Below are 16413 nucleotides of genomic sequence, written 5' to 3' on the forward strand. Positions count from 1 at the left end.
GGTTCTGCACTGTACTGTAATATTTCATTTTCCATCTCATTCCATATTTCACTATCTTTAACTCCCAGGAAACAATTCCCCCCAAGACAAACTCATCGATTCCCTTTGAGATTGCACTGAAGTTCAGCGAGACTAGAACTAGAGGTCTTATGTTAAGGGTGAAAGGTGAAGTGTTTAAGGGCAACCTGAGGGGGATCTTCTTCACTCAGAGAATGGTGAGAGTATGGAAAGAGCTGCCAGTTGAAGTGGTGATTATGGGTTTGATTTCAACATTTAAGAGAATTTGGATAGGTACATTGATGAGAGGGGTATGGAGGGCTGTGGTCCAGGTGTGGGCCGATGGCAGAATAATAGTTCAGCATGCACTGGACAGGCTAAAGTGCCTGTGTTCTTGCTGTGGTGTTCTATGACTCTAAGATGCCCCAGTGAAGTTTCCGCTTTGTACAGCTGTAATTGGACTCCACAAGGTCGTACAAATGTGAACAAGGAAACTTAAGATTCTGGACTGGGAGGAGGATATCTGAGCTGTTCAAACATGCTCGACTGTTCACCATGATCACAGAGTCACTGATCACACAATCAGCTCCTTCGGCCCACTGGACTCATGCCAATCATCCACCGGCCCCCGGTCCTAATCGGGCTAACTCCATATTAAAGCCCCCACATTCTCAACTCCCCTCCCTCCTTTCCATCTCACCTACACAGCAGGGGTAATTTATAGCCATCGGCCTGACCTTTCACCCTGCTGGGATATGGGAGGAAACCAGAACATCAATGGGGACTCACAGCAGACAACTACAATATGTAGATTCCACACGCACAATGCCTTAAGACTTAGGCGTAGAATTAGGCCCTTTGGCCCCTCAATTCTGCTCCATCATTCAAACGGGGCTCAATTATTATCCCCCTCAACCCCATTCTCCTGCCTTCTCCCTATCTGTGGCAACGAATTCTACAGATTCACCACCCTCTGGTGAGAGAAATTCCTCCCCATCTCTATTCTAAGGGGACAACCTTCTACTCTTGAGGCTGTGCCAGAGGCCACGATTGAATGGAGGTCACTTGAACGGTGAGGCAGCAACTCCACACGCCATATTCCTGAATTCTCCCCATCTTATCTGATTTCTTTGGCATCCGGAAAACTACCAATCTACATCTTGAGTAGACTCACTAACAATTTGTGCCAACAATTAACCATCTGAGGACGTGCATGTGTCACCACACTTCCAGCGCCAACACAGCATGCCCACAACTCGCTAACCCGTAGCCATACGTCTTTGGAACACGGGAGGAAATGGCAGCTCCTGGCTGTTTGCTCGTGTTTCCAGGCCCGTGTACACACGCGTTCCTTTTGTTCCAGGGAGTGGTTCTCGGTTGCTACTTCGGAACACCAGCTCTCTACATCTGGGCTATTGGCATTCTTGCCGCAGGTCAAAGTTCCACCATGACAGGGACGTATTCCGGACAGTTTGTAATGGAGGTAAGATCAGCGGTCTCTTCCGTTAATATCCCAGTCAGCGTGAGGGGTGGGAGTGCGGGAGATTGACAAGTGATGTGTAGCATTGGAGGATTGGAGAGGTTCACGAGCATGTTACTGGCAATGAAAGTGTTAAAGTATCAGGAGCATTTGATGGCTGTGGGCCTGTAGTCACTGGAGCTTAGAAGAATGAAGGGGGATCCCTGTGAAATCTGTCCAATATTAGAAGACCTAGATAGAGTGAATGTGGAGAGGATGTTTCCTATAATGAGTGAGTCTAGGACTAGACGGATCAGCCTTGGAAAACAAGAATGCCCCTTTAGAACAGAGATAAGGAGGAATTTATTTAGCCAATGGGTGGAATTCATTGCCACAGATGGCTGTGGAATCCAAGTCATTGGGGATATTTAAAGTGGAGAGGTTGATAGGCTCTCAATTAGTCAGAGTGTAAAAGGTTACAGGGAGAAGGCAGGAGAATAGGGTTGAGAGGATTAATAAATCTGTCATGATGGAATGGTAGGGCAGACTCAATGGGCTGAATGGCCTAATTCTGCTCTTTTGTCTTATGGTCCTGTGGCTAAATATGTGGAAGGCTGCAAACCTAATGGGGGCAACGGGATCCGTGTGGATAGGTAAGCAACAGTCCAGGTGATAAGCTGGCAGGGACAGCGTGCAGACATAGTGGTGTCACCCAGGCTGAACATGGCCCTTGAAAGCCCAACTCTCCTTTGTACAGTCTTTCTGTTCAAGACAGGTCACCAAGTACACCAAGACAAGATGAAGATGGGAACAAAGAATTCCAGGGCAGCACTTACTATTGGCCAGTTACTCTACTAATTCTCAAGTATTATTGATCTTTAACATGTAGACTGAAATGGCTATTAACACCCAAAATACCGATTATAATGGCACTTAAACATTCAAGTGATGGGTACCAGACACAAAAAGCAGGAGGAACTCAGCAGGTCAGGCAGCATCTCTGGAAAGGAAGAAACAGTGGATGTTATAGGCCAAGATCTGTCCTGGTAAAGGGTCTCAGTCCAAAACATCAACTGTTTATTCCCCTCCATAGATGCTGCCTGACCTGCTGAGTAACTCTAGCATTTTCTGAGTACTCAGGATTACCAGCATCTGCCGAATCTCTTGTGTTTATGCAAATGATGGCTTTCAGACGTGGTCAAAGTTTCTATCAGTATCCAGCTGGTTAATTTCTGTATAAAAATGTCATTTCTTTGTTCAGACTTCAGAACAGTTATTTGGTAGGGGGCATGCTGTTCTCCTTGTGTCCGGGTAAATACAGCGTGATTGTCAAAGCCCAGATAATTGATGATGACACTCTGGGAGGTGAATTATTGTCGCTTCATTCTCAACCCTCTCTCTCTCTCTCTCTCCCTCACTGGTTTTCCACGCTCAGGGCTTCCTCAATCTGTCCTGGTCCAGGTTTAAACGAGTGGTATTAACAAGGGCTCTGGCGATCGTGCCCACAGTGATCGTGGCAGCTTGTCAGGACGTGTCCAAAGTCTCCAACATGAATGATATCCTCAATGTCTTGCAGAGCATTCTGGTAAGGAGAAACAAGATGTTGACCAGATCTGGCCACACTGTGCTCACACCACACAACCTGAGAATCAGACCACTTGAAAGCTCAGCACTGAACAAGACTCGGCCCTGGTCTGGGTCTCTGCTCTATTGTTAAGACCCTCACCATTCAAGATGTGCACACTTCTCAAGGAGGAAATACAGGAGCCTGAAGACTCACACTCTGTCAGCAGATTTCTGAATGGACCATGAACCCTGATATCGCCTCTCTATTTTGATCTCTTTTGCTTTACTTATTGATTTCTTATATACCTTACAACATCCATAGAACAATTCAGCACAGTACAGGCCCTTCAGCCCACAATATTGTGCCCATCTTTTAACCTGCTCTAAGATCAATCTAACCCTTTCCTCCCACGTAGCCCTCCATTTTACTATCATCCATGTGGCTAACTAAGAGTTTCTTAAATGTCCCTAATGAATCTACCTTTATCACTGTCCCCAGCAGGGCATTCCGCACAACCACCACTCTCTGTGTAAAGAAGTTACCTTTGATATTTCCAGTATGCTTTCCTCTGATCTCCTTAAAACTTATTATTAGCCACTTTTACCTGGGAAAAGATCTCTATCTATATGTCTTATATTTCTTATTGTAACTTACAGTATATTTTAAGGCTTTCCCTGTCCTGCAAAACAACGAATGTCACAGTGTGTGTGAGTGATAATAAACCTGATTCTGAGACTAAACCCTGTCCTGAGCTCAGCCAGTAGTTACCCAGACTGTTTCACTGGCCGTGATCAGCGGTACGCTCCACCCTCCTTACAGGTTTGGGAGCAGCGCGGCAGAATAAACCACGTGCTCGCTCGCACACATCTGCACTAGGAGGCAGTAAGTTACTGGACCAGCAGCCTGAGTCCCATCTGCACAGTAACACACGCAAAATGCAGGAGGAACCCAGCAGGACAGGCAGCATCTATGGAGGAGAAAAAAGCATTGACATTTCAGGCTGAGACCCTTCATCAAGATATCTGCATATCGGGTTCACCAGGGTGCTGTCTGAATTTGAGAGTATGAAACTGGACAAACTTGGGTTGTTTTCTCTGGAATGTCAGAGGCTGAGAGATGACCTGATAGAAATTTATAAATCATACTGCATCTGAATCTTGCTGAACACTGCTAAACTGGGGAGATGCAAGTAAGGTGGCATGGTAACGTGACAGTCAGCGTTAAGCTACCACAGTGCCAATTCAATTCTGACGTCGTTTGTAAGGAGTTTGTACATTCTTCCCATGACCGTGTGGGTTTCCTCTGGGTGCTCCGGTTTCCTTCCACAGTCCAAGCATGTATAGGTTACCATCAGGCATAGATTGAGTGAACAGCCATTGACTAATTCAAGGGGGCGTAATTTTAAGATAACGGGAGAAAAGAATAGGGGCATGTCAGAGATAGTTTTTTTATACAGAGAGTGGTGGGTGTGTGGAACTCTCTGCCAGGGGTGGGACTAGAGGCAGATACATTAAGGACAGTTAAGAAACTCTTAGACAGGCACATGGATGATGGAAAAGTGGAGGGCTATGTGGGAGGGAAGGGTTAGATTGATATTGGAGTAGGTTAAAAAGTCGGCACAACGTTGAGGACCAATGGGTCTGTAATGTGCTGTAATATTCTATGTTCCATTTGGTTAATTCGTCACAAGGGTCTAATTGGGTGGTGTGGGCTCATTGGGACAGACAAGTCTGTTACTGTGCTATATCTTTAATGAATAGAAAATAAGTAAATTATGGCATAATAAACCCAGGAGCTGGGGGTTAGTTGGGAGCAGCTGATCAGAGCTCAGGACCAGCAAATTCCAGTAAGGAGGAAGGACAAGGATGGTAGGGTAAAGGACCTTGGATGGTGAAAGATGTGAAATTTAGTGAAAATCTGAAAAGAGTTAAGAAGCTAAAATTAGGCAATCCTTGAGGAATATATAAAAATTACAGGAAAGAACTTTAGTAGGAAGGACTAAAGGGGCCATTATGCATCCTTGGCATGTAAGATTAAAGAGAATCCCAAGGCATTGCAAGAGGATGACGTGGAAGCTGTTAGGACCACTCAATGATACAGGAAGGAGTCTATGCTTGGAGTCAAGAAGGTGTTGGTGAGTTACCACACGAGTACTTTCCACTGAAAGTCACCAAGGAGAAGGATTTGGAGAATAGTGGGGACTGCTAATGTGCAGGGACATTGGGGATCAGGAGGTGATGGGTCATGGTGCCGAAGGGCCTGTACTGTTCCGTAGTGTTCTATGTTCTATGTTCTAACTTGAGTTTATTTTGTGTTTTCAGCTGCCCTTTGCTCTCATTCCCATCCTGACATTCACAAACCTCAGGACACTAATGCACGAATTCACAAACGGAAGGTAAATAGCCACTGGTGCATTTCATGGGAACTTCAGTGAGCAGGGATGCGGGATGGGATCAGAGCTGCGGGAGCAGAGGAGGGTGTGGGAGGTCCGCATGGGACAAGGATCAGGGGAGACAATTGATCTGCACCAGTCCAGTAAATGTTTAACGCACCATCCCTTCACATACCCTCAGGGTAGTATCAGCGTAGGTTAGACACAGAGTGAGGCCCTTTCCACACCAAGCTATCACACACTCCTGGGAGTCAGACACAGAGTGAAGCTCCCTCTACACCGTCCCATCACACACTCCCAGGGTCAGATACAGAGTGAAGCTCCCTCTACACCGTCCCATCACACACTCCCGGGGTCAGACACAGAGTGAAGCTCCCTCTACACTGTCCCATCACACACTCCCAGGGTCAGACAGAGTGAAGCTCCCTCTACACTGTCCCATCACACACTCCCAGGGTCAGACACAGAGTGAAGCTCCCTCCACACTGTCCCATCACACACTCCCAGGGTCAGACACAGAGTGAAGCTCCTTCTACACTGTCCCATCACACACTCCCAGGGTCAGACACAGAGTGAAGCTCCCTCTACACTGGCTTGTCATGCAAACCAAGGGTAGGGGCAGCACGGGTTGGCTACAACAGAGAAAATATCTCCCTACACTACCTGCTTCTGCTCTGTGAAGTCGCTCTGTGTTCAACAGCACATTGGAACAGAAATCCAGCTGCTGAAGGAACTCAGGCGTTCAGACAGGCTGAAGTTGCTGCCTGACCCGATGAGTTCTTCCAGCACTTCAACTGTGGCCCCAGGTTCCAGCATCTCAGAAGTGGCAGATGGAGTACAGTGCAGGGAAATGTTGGTCATACTCTTTGGTAAATGGAATAAAGGAGTAGACTACTTTCTAAATGGGAAAAGAATTAAAAAATTAGAGGTGCAAATCAACTTGGGAGTTCTCGTGCAGAATTCCCCGAAGGTTAATTTGCAGGTTGAGTCATTAATGTTAAATACACTGTTAGTATTCATTTCCTGTGGATTACAATACGAAAGCAAGGATGTAATGCTGAGGCTTTATAAGGTATTGTTCAGACTACACTAAGTAGATTGTGAGCAATTTTGGACCCCTTATCTGAAAAGAGATGTGTTGATATCGGAGAGGGTCCAGAGAAGGTTCACGAGAACCATTCCAGGAATGTAAGTGATAATACACAAGGAACACTTGATGGCTCTGGTCCTGTACTCACTGGAATTTAGAAGAATGAGAGGCGATCTTACTGAAACCTGTTGAATATTGAAAGACCCAGATGGAGCAGATGTGGGTGAATCTAGGACAGGACCATAGGACACAGCCTCAGAATAGAGGGACGTCCATTTAGAACAGAGATAAGGAGGAAATTCTTCAGCCAGAGGGTGGTGAATCTGAGGAATTCATTGCTGTGGAGGCCAAGTTATTGGGTATATTTAAAGTTTAATAGGTTTTTGATTAGTTAAGGTGTCAAAGGTTATGGGGAGAAGGCAGAAGAATGACTTTGAGAGGGATGATAAATCAGCCATGATGGAATGGCAGAGCAGGCCCGATGGGCCAAATGGCCTAATTCTGCTCCAGTGTCTTACAGACTTACCGCCAGATGGACAGCACTCTGGGTGTTTCTGTTTTCCTCCGGTTGTGATGTTCCTCATTACTGAAACATGTTATATCCTGTGTTTCCTCAGGCTCAGCCAGTTTGTTGGCGTCTTGATCACTTTGCTGGTCCTGGCTGTCAATGCTTACTTTGTCGTGGTCTATGTCGTTAACCTAGGCAACCTTTACTGGTACATTGCTGCTGCAATCATTCTCATCTTGTACGTGGTCTTCGTGCTTTACCTGGTGAGTTACTGTGTCATCTCTGTATTTAAACCACTGAAGTTGTGCTGCCTGCAGAGAGCAGAGCCCTCCAAGGGTGGAAGCGTGTTTCTGTAGGAGTCAGTGTGAAGCCGAGTTTCAATTCCCACCGCTGTCTATAAGGAGTTCGTACGTTCTCCCATGTCTGTCTCTCACATTCCAAAGCCATTCAGGTCTAGAGGTAATAAGCTGTGGGCATTCTGTATTGGCAATTGGAAGTGCACCAACACTTGCACCCTGACCCCAGCATATCCTCGGAGTGTGTTGGACGTTGAAACAAACGAAGCATTTTAGGATAAAGTTTGGCTTTATCTGACACATTCACATTAAAAACGTACAGTGGAATGCGTCATTTGCATCAATAACCAGCACAGTCCAAGGGTCTTCTGGGGGCAGCCCATAAGTGTCAGCCCACTTCCAGTGCCAACAGAGCACACCTGTAACTTACTAACTCTAACTGTCCATCTTTGGAATGTGGGGGGAGGCCAGAGCACCCAGAGGAACCCCACCCAGACATGAGAGGAACGTACAAACTCCTTAGAGACAGCAGCGGGAATCAAACAGTGCTCCTATAGCTGGGGCTGCAGGGTGATCGCACTGCCCGCTATGCTAGATTTCAATGTATGTTTCAGTGTTTTAACCTACACGTGACCAATAAAGCTCATCTTTGAAAAATGTCCAGACATGGCTTTGTCACGTTAGCAGTTGGGTGTGCCAGAAGGAGCCGCCTGCAGCACATTGCTGCCCCATTCAGTATCAATATCAGTAACCCAGGTGAAAATACAAGGGGTAATGCCTCCCTGTCCACTGGTGGTGAGAAGCTCAGTAAAGTACGTGAGATTAAAGGATTTAGGAACCCCTTCCTACAGGAGGTGGCAAGTCTTTGGAGACCTCTAATCCGGAGGGGTGTGCAGGCTGGATCACTAAGGATGTTGAAAAACAGTGGGGAAGGGAGACTGTCCGAGATGAGGCCCAGGGATAGCAGGTAGCGTAGCGGGGCTGAGTGGCCTATTAGTTTTCTTATACCTTTATGTATACTTCAAGCGATTGCATTTGGAAACAAACTATTGTGGATTCTGACATTTTTAATCTAAGGTTCTTTCAGGAAAGAGGCAGAAAACTTGTTGCTTCATGATTGTTTTATTAAGTATTGATAGAACAAAGACAGTTGAAAATGGAGAGTGATAGAGGTCTAGTAAGATAAGGGAGATAGAAGTACAGCCAAAAGGCAAAAGGAGAAGATGGCTCTCCCCTGTGGTCAGCTCCATCGATAACCAAAATTCCATTCAAATTCCCAGCCAATCAGAAAGCTCTTATTTAAATGATCTGGCACCAAGAGAAGCTTCCAGATCTTTCCAGAATCATACAAATGTCATCACTTACTGGCACAGTGAACAACTGCATATACATACTGTGATTACTAGGAAGCACACAAAACAATGACTTGCATGTAAGTAATTATATAAAATACAAGCAGACAAGCAGTTGTTAAACGATAAAGAAAGTAACAGTCAGATGAACATTATTTTTCTCACCAAGCTGCAGCTCCTTAGAGGGGGAATGTGTTCAGGAACCGGATGGCCTTCAGCTCATATGGGGAAATGAGGAGGTGATAGACAGGAGCCACAAGGAGGTGGTCACCCCTAAATTGCAGGAAGCAGGTACTTGGGTGAGTGTCAGGAGAGGGAAAGGGAACAGGCAGCTAGTGCAGAGCCCTCTGTGGCCATTCCCCTCAATAATTAGTATATTGCTTTGGATACAGTTGGGGGCAACTAACTCCCAAGGAAAGACGTAGCAACCAGATCGCTGACACTAAATCTGTCTCTCAGGCTCAAAAGCAGAGGGGGAGTAGAGGAGTTCAGTAGTGACAGGGGATTCCATAGCCAGAGGAGCAGGAAACAGATTCTGTGGACGTGAAAGAAACATCCTAATGCTTTGCTGCCTCCTAGGTTCTAGGGCCAGGGATGTTTTGGATTGGGTCCACAGCTCTCCAAGGGGGAGGGTGAATTGCCGGAAGTCCTGAAACATATTGGTACCAATGACAGAGGTACAAAAAGAGAGGAGGTCCTGAAGAGAGGATTTAGGTAGAATGCTAAAAAGCAGGACGTCCAGGATAATAATCTCTGGAGGTTAAGAGAGGTTAAGAATAGGGTATTTGGCAGATAAATGAGTAGCTGAAGAATTAGTGCAGGGGGCAGGGATCATTGGGATCTCGTCTGGGAGGTGTGACTTGTACAAAAAGCATGGGTTACTCAAGTGGGAGCAATACCCTTGCAAGCAGATTTGCTAGAACTGTGGGGAAGGTCTAAATTAATTTGGCATAGGGATGGAAACAAGAGTGATAGGGCTGAGGATGGGGCAGTTGATAGATTTAGTGCGTAGTGAGATTGTGAGGAAGGACAGGCGGATGATACGGCAAAATCGTAGTCAGTGGAAGTTGAAGTGTAACAGAAGGCCAAAATCAGAAAGGGTGACAGATACAGACCGAAGGCGTTATATCTGAATGCTCACAATATACAGAATAAGGTAAGTAACCTTGTAGTGCAGTTAAAGATTGGCAGGTATTGTGCTGTGGGAACCTTTGGTTTGGGAGCTTAACATTGAAGGACACACATTGCATCGAAATGACAAGCAGTTAGGCGGACGGGGTGGGGAGGTTCTGTTGGTAACAAATGAAATCAAATCCTTAGAAAGACATGACGTAGTATTGGAAGACGTAGAATTGTTGTGGGTAGAGTTAAGAAACTGCAACGAAAAAAAGACTCTGATTGGAGTTATATAGAGGCCTTCAAACTAAAGCTAGCATGTAGGCTACAAATTACTGAGGGAGGTAGAAAAGGCATATAAAAAGGGCAATTTTGTGATAGTCATGGAGGACTCCAATATGTAGGTAGATTGGGAAAAACACATTAGTGCTGGATTCCAAGAGAGGGAATTTGTTGAATGCCTACGGAATTCCATTTTGGAGCAGATTGAGCCCAAAAGGGGAATGACATTCTGTGTTATGTAATAATCCAGATTTGATTAGGGAGCCTAAGGTAAAGGAGACCTTGGGAAGCAGTGATCATAATATGATAGAATTCACCCTGCCGTTTGAGAAAGCTAAAATCAGTTGTATCAGTGTTATAGTGGAGTAAAGGGTCTCACAGAGGCATGAGAAAGGAGATGGCCAAAGTTAATTGGAAGGGGACACTAGCGGAGATGATGGCAGAACAACAATGGCTAGTGCTTCTGGGGAAAATTCGGAAGGGGCAGGAGAGATACATCCCAAAGATGAAATATTCTAAAGGGAGGATGAAATGACTGTGGCTGACAGCTGACGAAGTCAAAGACAGCATAAAAACAAGGAAGAGGGCAGATAATGCAACACAAATTACTGGGAAAGTAGCGGATTGGGAAGCTTTTAAAAATAAACAGCAGGCAACTAAAAATCCAAAAAGGGAGTAAAGGTGAAATATGAATGTAAGCTAGCCAATAATATAAAAGAGGATAGCAAGGTTTTTCAGATATAGAAAGAGTAAAAGAGAGATGGGAATGGATATTGGATTGCTGGAAAATGGCACTGGAGAGGTACTAATGGGGTATAAAGAAATGGCATATGAACTTGATAAGCTTTCTGCATCAGACTTCAGTGAGGAAGACAATCACAGGACGGCAGAAATTCGAGAGTGTCAGGGGGCAGAATTGGATGTTGTTGCTATTGCAAAGGAGAAGGTGCTTGGGAAGTTGAAAGGTCTGAAGATTGAAAGAAGTCACTTGGACTCAATGGACTACACACCAGAGTTCTGAAAGAGGTGGCTGAAGAGACTGTGGAGGCATCAGTAATGATCGTTCAAGAATCACTAGATTCTGGAATGGTTCTAGAGGAACGGAATACTGCAAATGTCACTCCAGTATTGCAGAAGAGAGGGAATCAGAGAAAGGGAATTATAGGCAAGTTAGCCTGACCTCAGTGGTTGGGAAGATGTTGGTGTCTATTATTATGGATGAGGTTTCAGTGTTGTTGGAGGCACATGATAAAGTAGGCCAAGGTCAGCATGGTTTCCTTAAGGGGAAATCTTGCTTGACAAATCTGTTGGAATTCTTTGAGGAAATAACAAGCAGGATAGACAAAGGAGAATTGGTGGATGTTGTTTATTGTATTTTCAGGCCTTTGACAAGGTGCTGCACATGAGGCTGCTTAGCAAGAACTACAGGAAAGATACTGCCATGGATCGAAGATTGGATGAATGGCAGGGGGCAAAGAGTCAGAATAAATAGGGCCTTTTCTGGTTGGCTGCCAGTGATTAGTAGCGTGCCACAGGGTTCAGTGTAGACACTGCTTCTTTTCACGTTGTATGTCAATGATTTGGATAAAGGAATTGATGGCTTCGTGGGCAAGTTTTCAGACAATGCATAGACAGGCGGAGGGGCAGGTAGTGTCGAGGAAGCAGAGTGTCTGCAGAAGGACTTAGACAGATCAGGAGAATGGATAAAGAAGTGGCAGATGGAATATAGTGCAGCGATATGAATGGCTATGCGCATTGGGAGAAGGAAAAAAGGCATGGACTACATTCTAAATGGAGAGGTGCAAAGGGATTTGGGAGTCCTCATACAAGATTCCCTAAGTGTTAACTTGCCACTTAAGTTGGTGGTCAGGAAGGCAAATGCAATGTTAGCATTCATTTTGAGAAGAATAGAATACAAAAGCAAGGATGTAATGCTGAGGATTAATAAGGCATTGGTCAGACCACCCTTGGATTATCGTGAGCAGCTTTAGGCCCCTTATCTAAGAAAGGTTGTGCTGGCATTGGAGAGGGTCTGGAAGAAGTTCAAGAGAATAATCCTATGAAAGACAGGGTTAATATATGAGGAGCATTCGATGGCTCTGGGCTTGTACTCACTGGAGTTTAGAAAAATGAGGGGGAATCTCATTGAAACCTTTCAAATATTGAAAGGCTTAGATACATTGGAGGTGGAGAGGATGTTTCCTATACTGGGGAAGTCTAGGACCAGAGGACACAGCCTCAGAATTCAGGAACATCTATAGACAGATGGTGCTAAATCTGTGGGATTCATTGCTACAGACAGCTGTGCAGGCCAAGTCATTAGGTATATTTAGGGTGTCAAAGTTTACAGTGCTCTGATCAATGAAGATAAGCATATCAAAGACTTCCTTCCCCATCCTATCTCCTCATGTTGTCACATTTATGGAACTATGCCCCTAATTTCTTCTGTTCTACAACATTCCCCCTAGCCCCATCATTCACAGTGTAAATCCTGCCTTGGTTCAACTTAGCAAAATGGCTAACATGAGGGGGCATAATTGTAAGAACTTCACATAAAAGCATGTGGGGGGTAATGTCACTGTTAGGTATCTTTAACGCAGAGTGGTGAGTGTGTGGAACACCTTACCAGGAGTGGTGGTCAAGGCAAATACAGGACTATGCAAAAGTGTTAGGCACATGTATATAGCTCAGGTGCCTGAGACTTTTGCACAGTACTCTATTTGTCATTGTGGAGTGGAGAGTGAGTTAGAAAATCCAACGAGAGCAAAGGATGTTGGGAATGTTGAGGGCATGGGCACAGGCAGAACCAATGCTGAGACACCAGGCAAAGCAATCTGACTCCAAACAGTTGGTTTATTGATCATTACAGAATGTCTCTCTGGTGCTTACCACTCCCTACCCTCTCCCTTCCCCCTTTCCCAACCATGATTCCCCTCTTCCTGCTTCCCCCTTCCCACTCTCAGACCACAACAGAATCGTCACTCGCGTATGTCATAAAATTTGTTTTGTATTGTGACAGCAGTACAGTGCAATACATAAAATTACTACAGTATTATGCAAAGGCCTTAGGCACCCGAGATGTGTGTAGTGTATATATGTGGCTAAGACTATTGCACAATACTATATATTAGAGACATTTACAAGTGTCTTAAATAGGCACATGGATGATTGAGAAATTGAGGGTAGGAGGGAAGGATTAGATTGATCTTATCGGCACAATATTGTGGGCTGAAGGGCCTGGACCGTGCTGTAATGTTCTATGTTCCATGCTCTATGTTCTATATTCTAAATACAACACCTTACACTTGTTTGAATTAAATACCATCTGCCACTCCATGGCCCACTTGATCGGTTCATCTAAATCCCCTTTCGCTTGCCAGTATAACACCAATTTTGTTCTCATCTGCAAACCTACTAATCCTACCAACTCTGCTCTCATCCAGTGTAACACATCAAGAACTGGAGGAATTCAGAGCAAAATAGACGCCTGACATTGCAGCTAAGTTCCTTCATCTGGAGCTTATTTTTGCGTTGCTCCCGATTCCAGCAACTGCAGTCTCTCACACGTACATCCTCATCCAAATCACGGCAATCAGCCATAGATCATCCATGAAATTCATCGTCAGATCCCCATCACTCAGCCTGTTGGACCTCAACACTCTTCACCGCATAGAACATCGAACAGTGCAGGCCCTTCAGCCCACAATGTTGTGCCAACATTTTAACCTACTCCAATTCTTCCCTCCTACATTGCCCTCCATTTTTCTATCATTCATGTGCCTATGAAAAAGTCCCTTAAATGTCCTTAATGTATCTGCCTCTACCACTCTCTGTGTGAAAAAAACTTACCTCTGACATCTCCTTTATACCTTCCTCCAATCATTTTAAAATTATGACAGCTAGTATTAGCCATTTTTGCTCTGGGAAAAAGTCTCTGGCTGTTCACTCAATCTACGCCTCTTATCATCTTGTACACCCCTATCAAGTCTCCCCTCATCCTCCTTCACTCCAACAAGTACACCCCAGCTGCCTCAACCTTTCCTCACGACACTGTTGCCACTTTAGATTGCTAGCCTCTGTTCCTGCAGGTGTTAGTAGAAAACAACAGAAACGCTCAGAACTTGAGCAGCATCTGTGGAAAGTGAAACAGAGTAGAGTTAACTGAAGTAATTGTTTTAACTAACATATTTTTATCTTTTACATCATGTCTATTTTTATTTTCATGTTTGCATTTTATCCCATTACAAAGTACTGTGAACTATATCTCATTCCTGCTGTTTGATCTAGTTTTTAGGAATGGCTGAACGCCCCCCCCCCCCCCCCATTACTTCCATCAATCACCTTAAAATTATTCCCCCTCATGTTGGCCATTTGCACCCTGGGAAAAGTTTCTGGCTGTCCACTCTATATTTGCCTCTAATCATCTCATATGTCTCTTGCATTCCTGGTTACAACTGTGTAAATAAGGTAACGACCAGGGTGCCAGTTGAACGAAACCTCAGAAACCACTGGGAAGTACCTTTCACCTGATACCTCAGCACTGAGTTGAAACTGAAACCAAGTGACTTTAGGAAGTAACGACAAACTTTCTTTCTTCCAGCTGTGGCTGAGCTGTGTGGCATCCGGAATATGTGGCCTGACGTCCGGTCAAGAACAACGTTTCACACATGAAATAGTTTCGCACTAAACTTCACAACTCCAAGATCTGCAGGTTGCTGTTTCATCTGCAACAGCTTCCTTTCACATTCTTTCTATTCTGTTGCACACTGGGTGTTTGTCAGACTTTATTTATGTGGAGTTTTTCATAAATTCTCAAAATTAAAAGTTTAAGGTAAATTGATTATCAAATACATCACCCTGAGATTCATTTTCTTGCAAGCATCCATAGTAACTAGAAAGAAACACTACAGAGTCAATGAAAAACTGTGCACTTCAGAGACGGCCAAACCACCAGTGTGCAAAGACAACGTACTGAAATAAATACAAAAGAGAAAGAAAGAAAGAAAGAAAGAAAGAAAGAAAGAAAGAAACAAATAAATAAACAAATAAATAAATAAATGGATAAATAAATGAATGAATGAATGAATGAATAAATGAGCATCAAATATCGAGAACATGAGTTTCGGAGTCCTTAAAAGTGAATCCATAGGTTGTGGGAACATTTCTGTGATGGAGTAAGTGAGGAACTGAAATGTAATCAGATTAAGGACACATGTAAAGATAATAAGGTTGTTGTCATGGAGGATTCCACCGTCCTTAACTTAAACTGGGACCTCCTTAGTGCAAGGGGTTTAAATGGGGTGGAGTGTGTTGAGTGTATCCCGGAAGGTTTCTTAAACAGTCCAACAAGGGGAGGTGGTCATACTGGACCTGGTGTTGGGTAATGAGCCTGGCCAGGTGACTGACCTTTCAGTGGGTGAACAGTCAGGGAATATGACTACAATTCCTTAAATTTCAAGATAGCTGTAGATAATGATTGGTATGGTCCTTGTGGGAGAGTTTTAAATTGGAGTAGGGCAAATTAGGAGGGCATTCGGCAGGAACTATGAAGCATTACTTGGGAAGACCTTTTTTATGGCAAGTCCACATCAGACATGTGGAGGGTATTTAAAGATCAATTGCACAGAGTGCAGGAAAGGTGTGTTCCTGTTAGAAGGAAGGATGAGGATGGAAAGATAAGAGAACCTTGGTTGTCCAGAGAGGTGATGGATTTAGTCAAGAAGAAAAAGGGGAAGATTGTAAAGCTTCAGAAGTTGGGATCAAACGGAGCACACAGGGAGTATAAAGAAGCAAGAAAAGAACTAAAGAAGTGAATTAGGAGAGACAGGAGGGGCAACAAAAAGTCCTTGTAAAGTAGGATTAAGGTGAATCCAAAGCATTCTATACATACATCAAGAGCAAGAGGATCATTTGGTCGGATTCAGAGAACGTACTTAATGAATATTTTGCTTCAGTATTCACCAAGGAAAAGGATATGGAGGACCAGGAGATCAATGCTGAGTATATAAATAAGTTAGAACGTTTAGAGGTCAAAGAGGAGGAAGCGTTGGCCACCTAATGAGTATTAAGGTGGATGTCTCCAGAGCCTGATGGGATTTACCCCAGGTTATTGAAGGAGGCAAGGGACAAGATTGCTGGGCCCTTGACCAGTATCTTCATGTCCTCTCTGGTCACAAGTAAGGTCCCGGAGGACTGGCAAGTGGCTAATGTACCTCTTTTTAAGAAGGAAATAAAGGAACAAAGGAAAATCCTGAGAACTATAGATCAGTGAGTCTCACCTCAGTTGTAGGGAAACTGCTGGAGAAAATTCTTAGGGATTGGATATACGATCATTTGGAAACCCATAGAATAACT

The 16413-nt window shown here is 44.4% G+C and overlaps 1 protein-coding gene across 3 annotated transcripts in view; it reads left to right on the forward strand.

The window, feature by feature from the left end:
* LOC132392920 (natural resistance-associated macrophage protein 2-like) overlaps nt 1-15676 on the forward strand; it is a 60674-nt gene extending 44998 nt beyond the window's left edge. For 2 of the 3 annotated variants that reach the window (XM_059967507.1, XM_059967508.1), the window contains exons 11-15: nt 1361-1480; nt 2892-3041; nt 5345-5418; nt 7123-7276; nt 14660-15676. In XM_059967507.1, coding sequence (XP_059823490.1) covers nt 1361-1480; nt 2892-3041; nt 5345-5418; nt 7123-7276; nt 14660-14746 — 585 coding nt within the window. In that variant the 3' untranslated portion in view covers nt 14747-15676. The remainder of the gene's footprint in view (nt 1-1360; nt 1481-2891; nt 3042-5344; nt 5419-7122; nt 7277-14659) is intronic. The other variant, XM_059967509.1, reaches the window with a different exon arrangement.
* The last annotated feature ends 737 nt before the right edge of the window (nt 15677-16413 follow it).

Source organism: Hypanus sabinus, chromosome 4 (genome assembly GCF_030144855.1).
Source record: "Hypanus sabinus isolate sHypSab1 chromosome 4, sHypSab1.hap1, whole genome shotgun sequence".
Classification (NCBI taxonomy): Eukaryota; Metazoa; Chordata; class Chondrichthyes; order Myliobatiformes; family Dasyatidae; genus Hypanus; species Hypanus sabinus.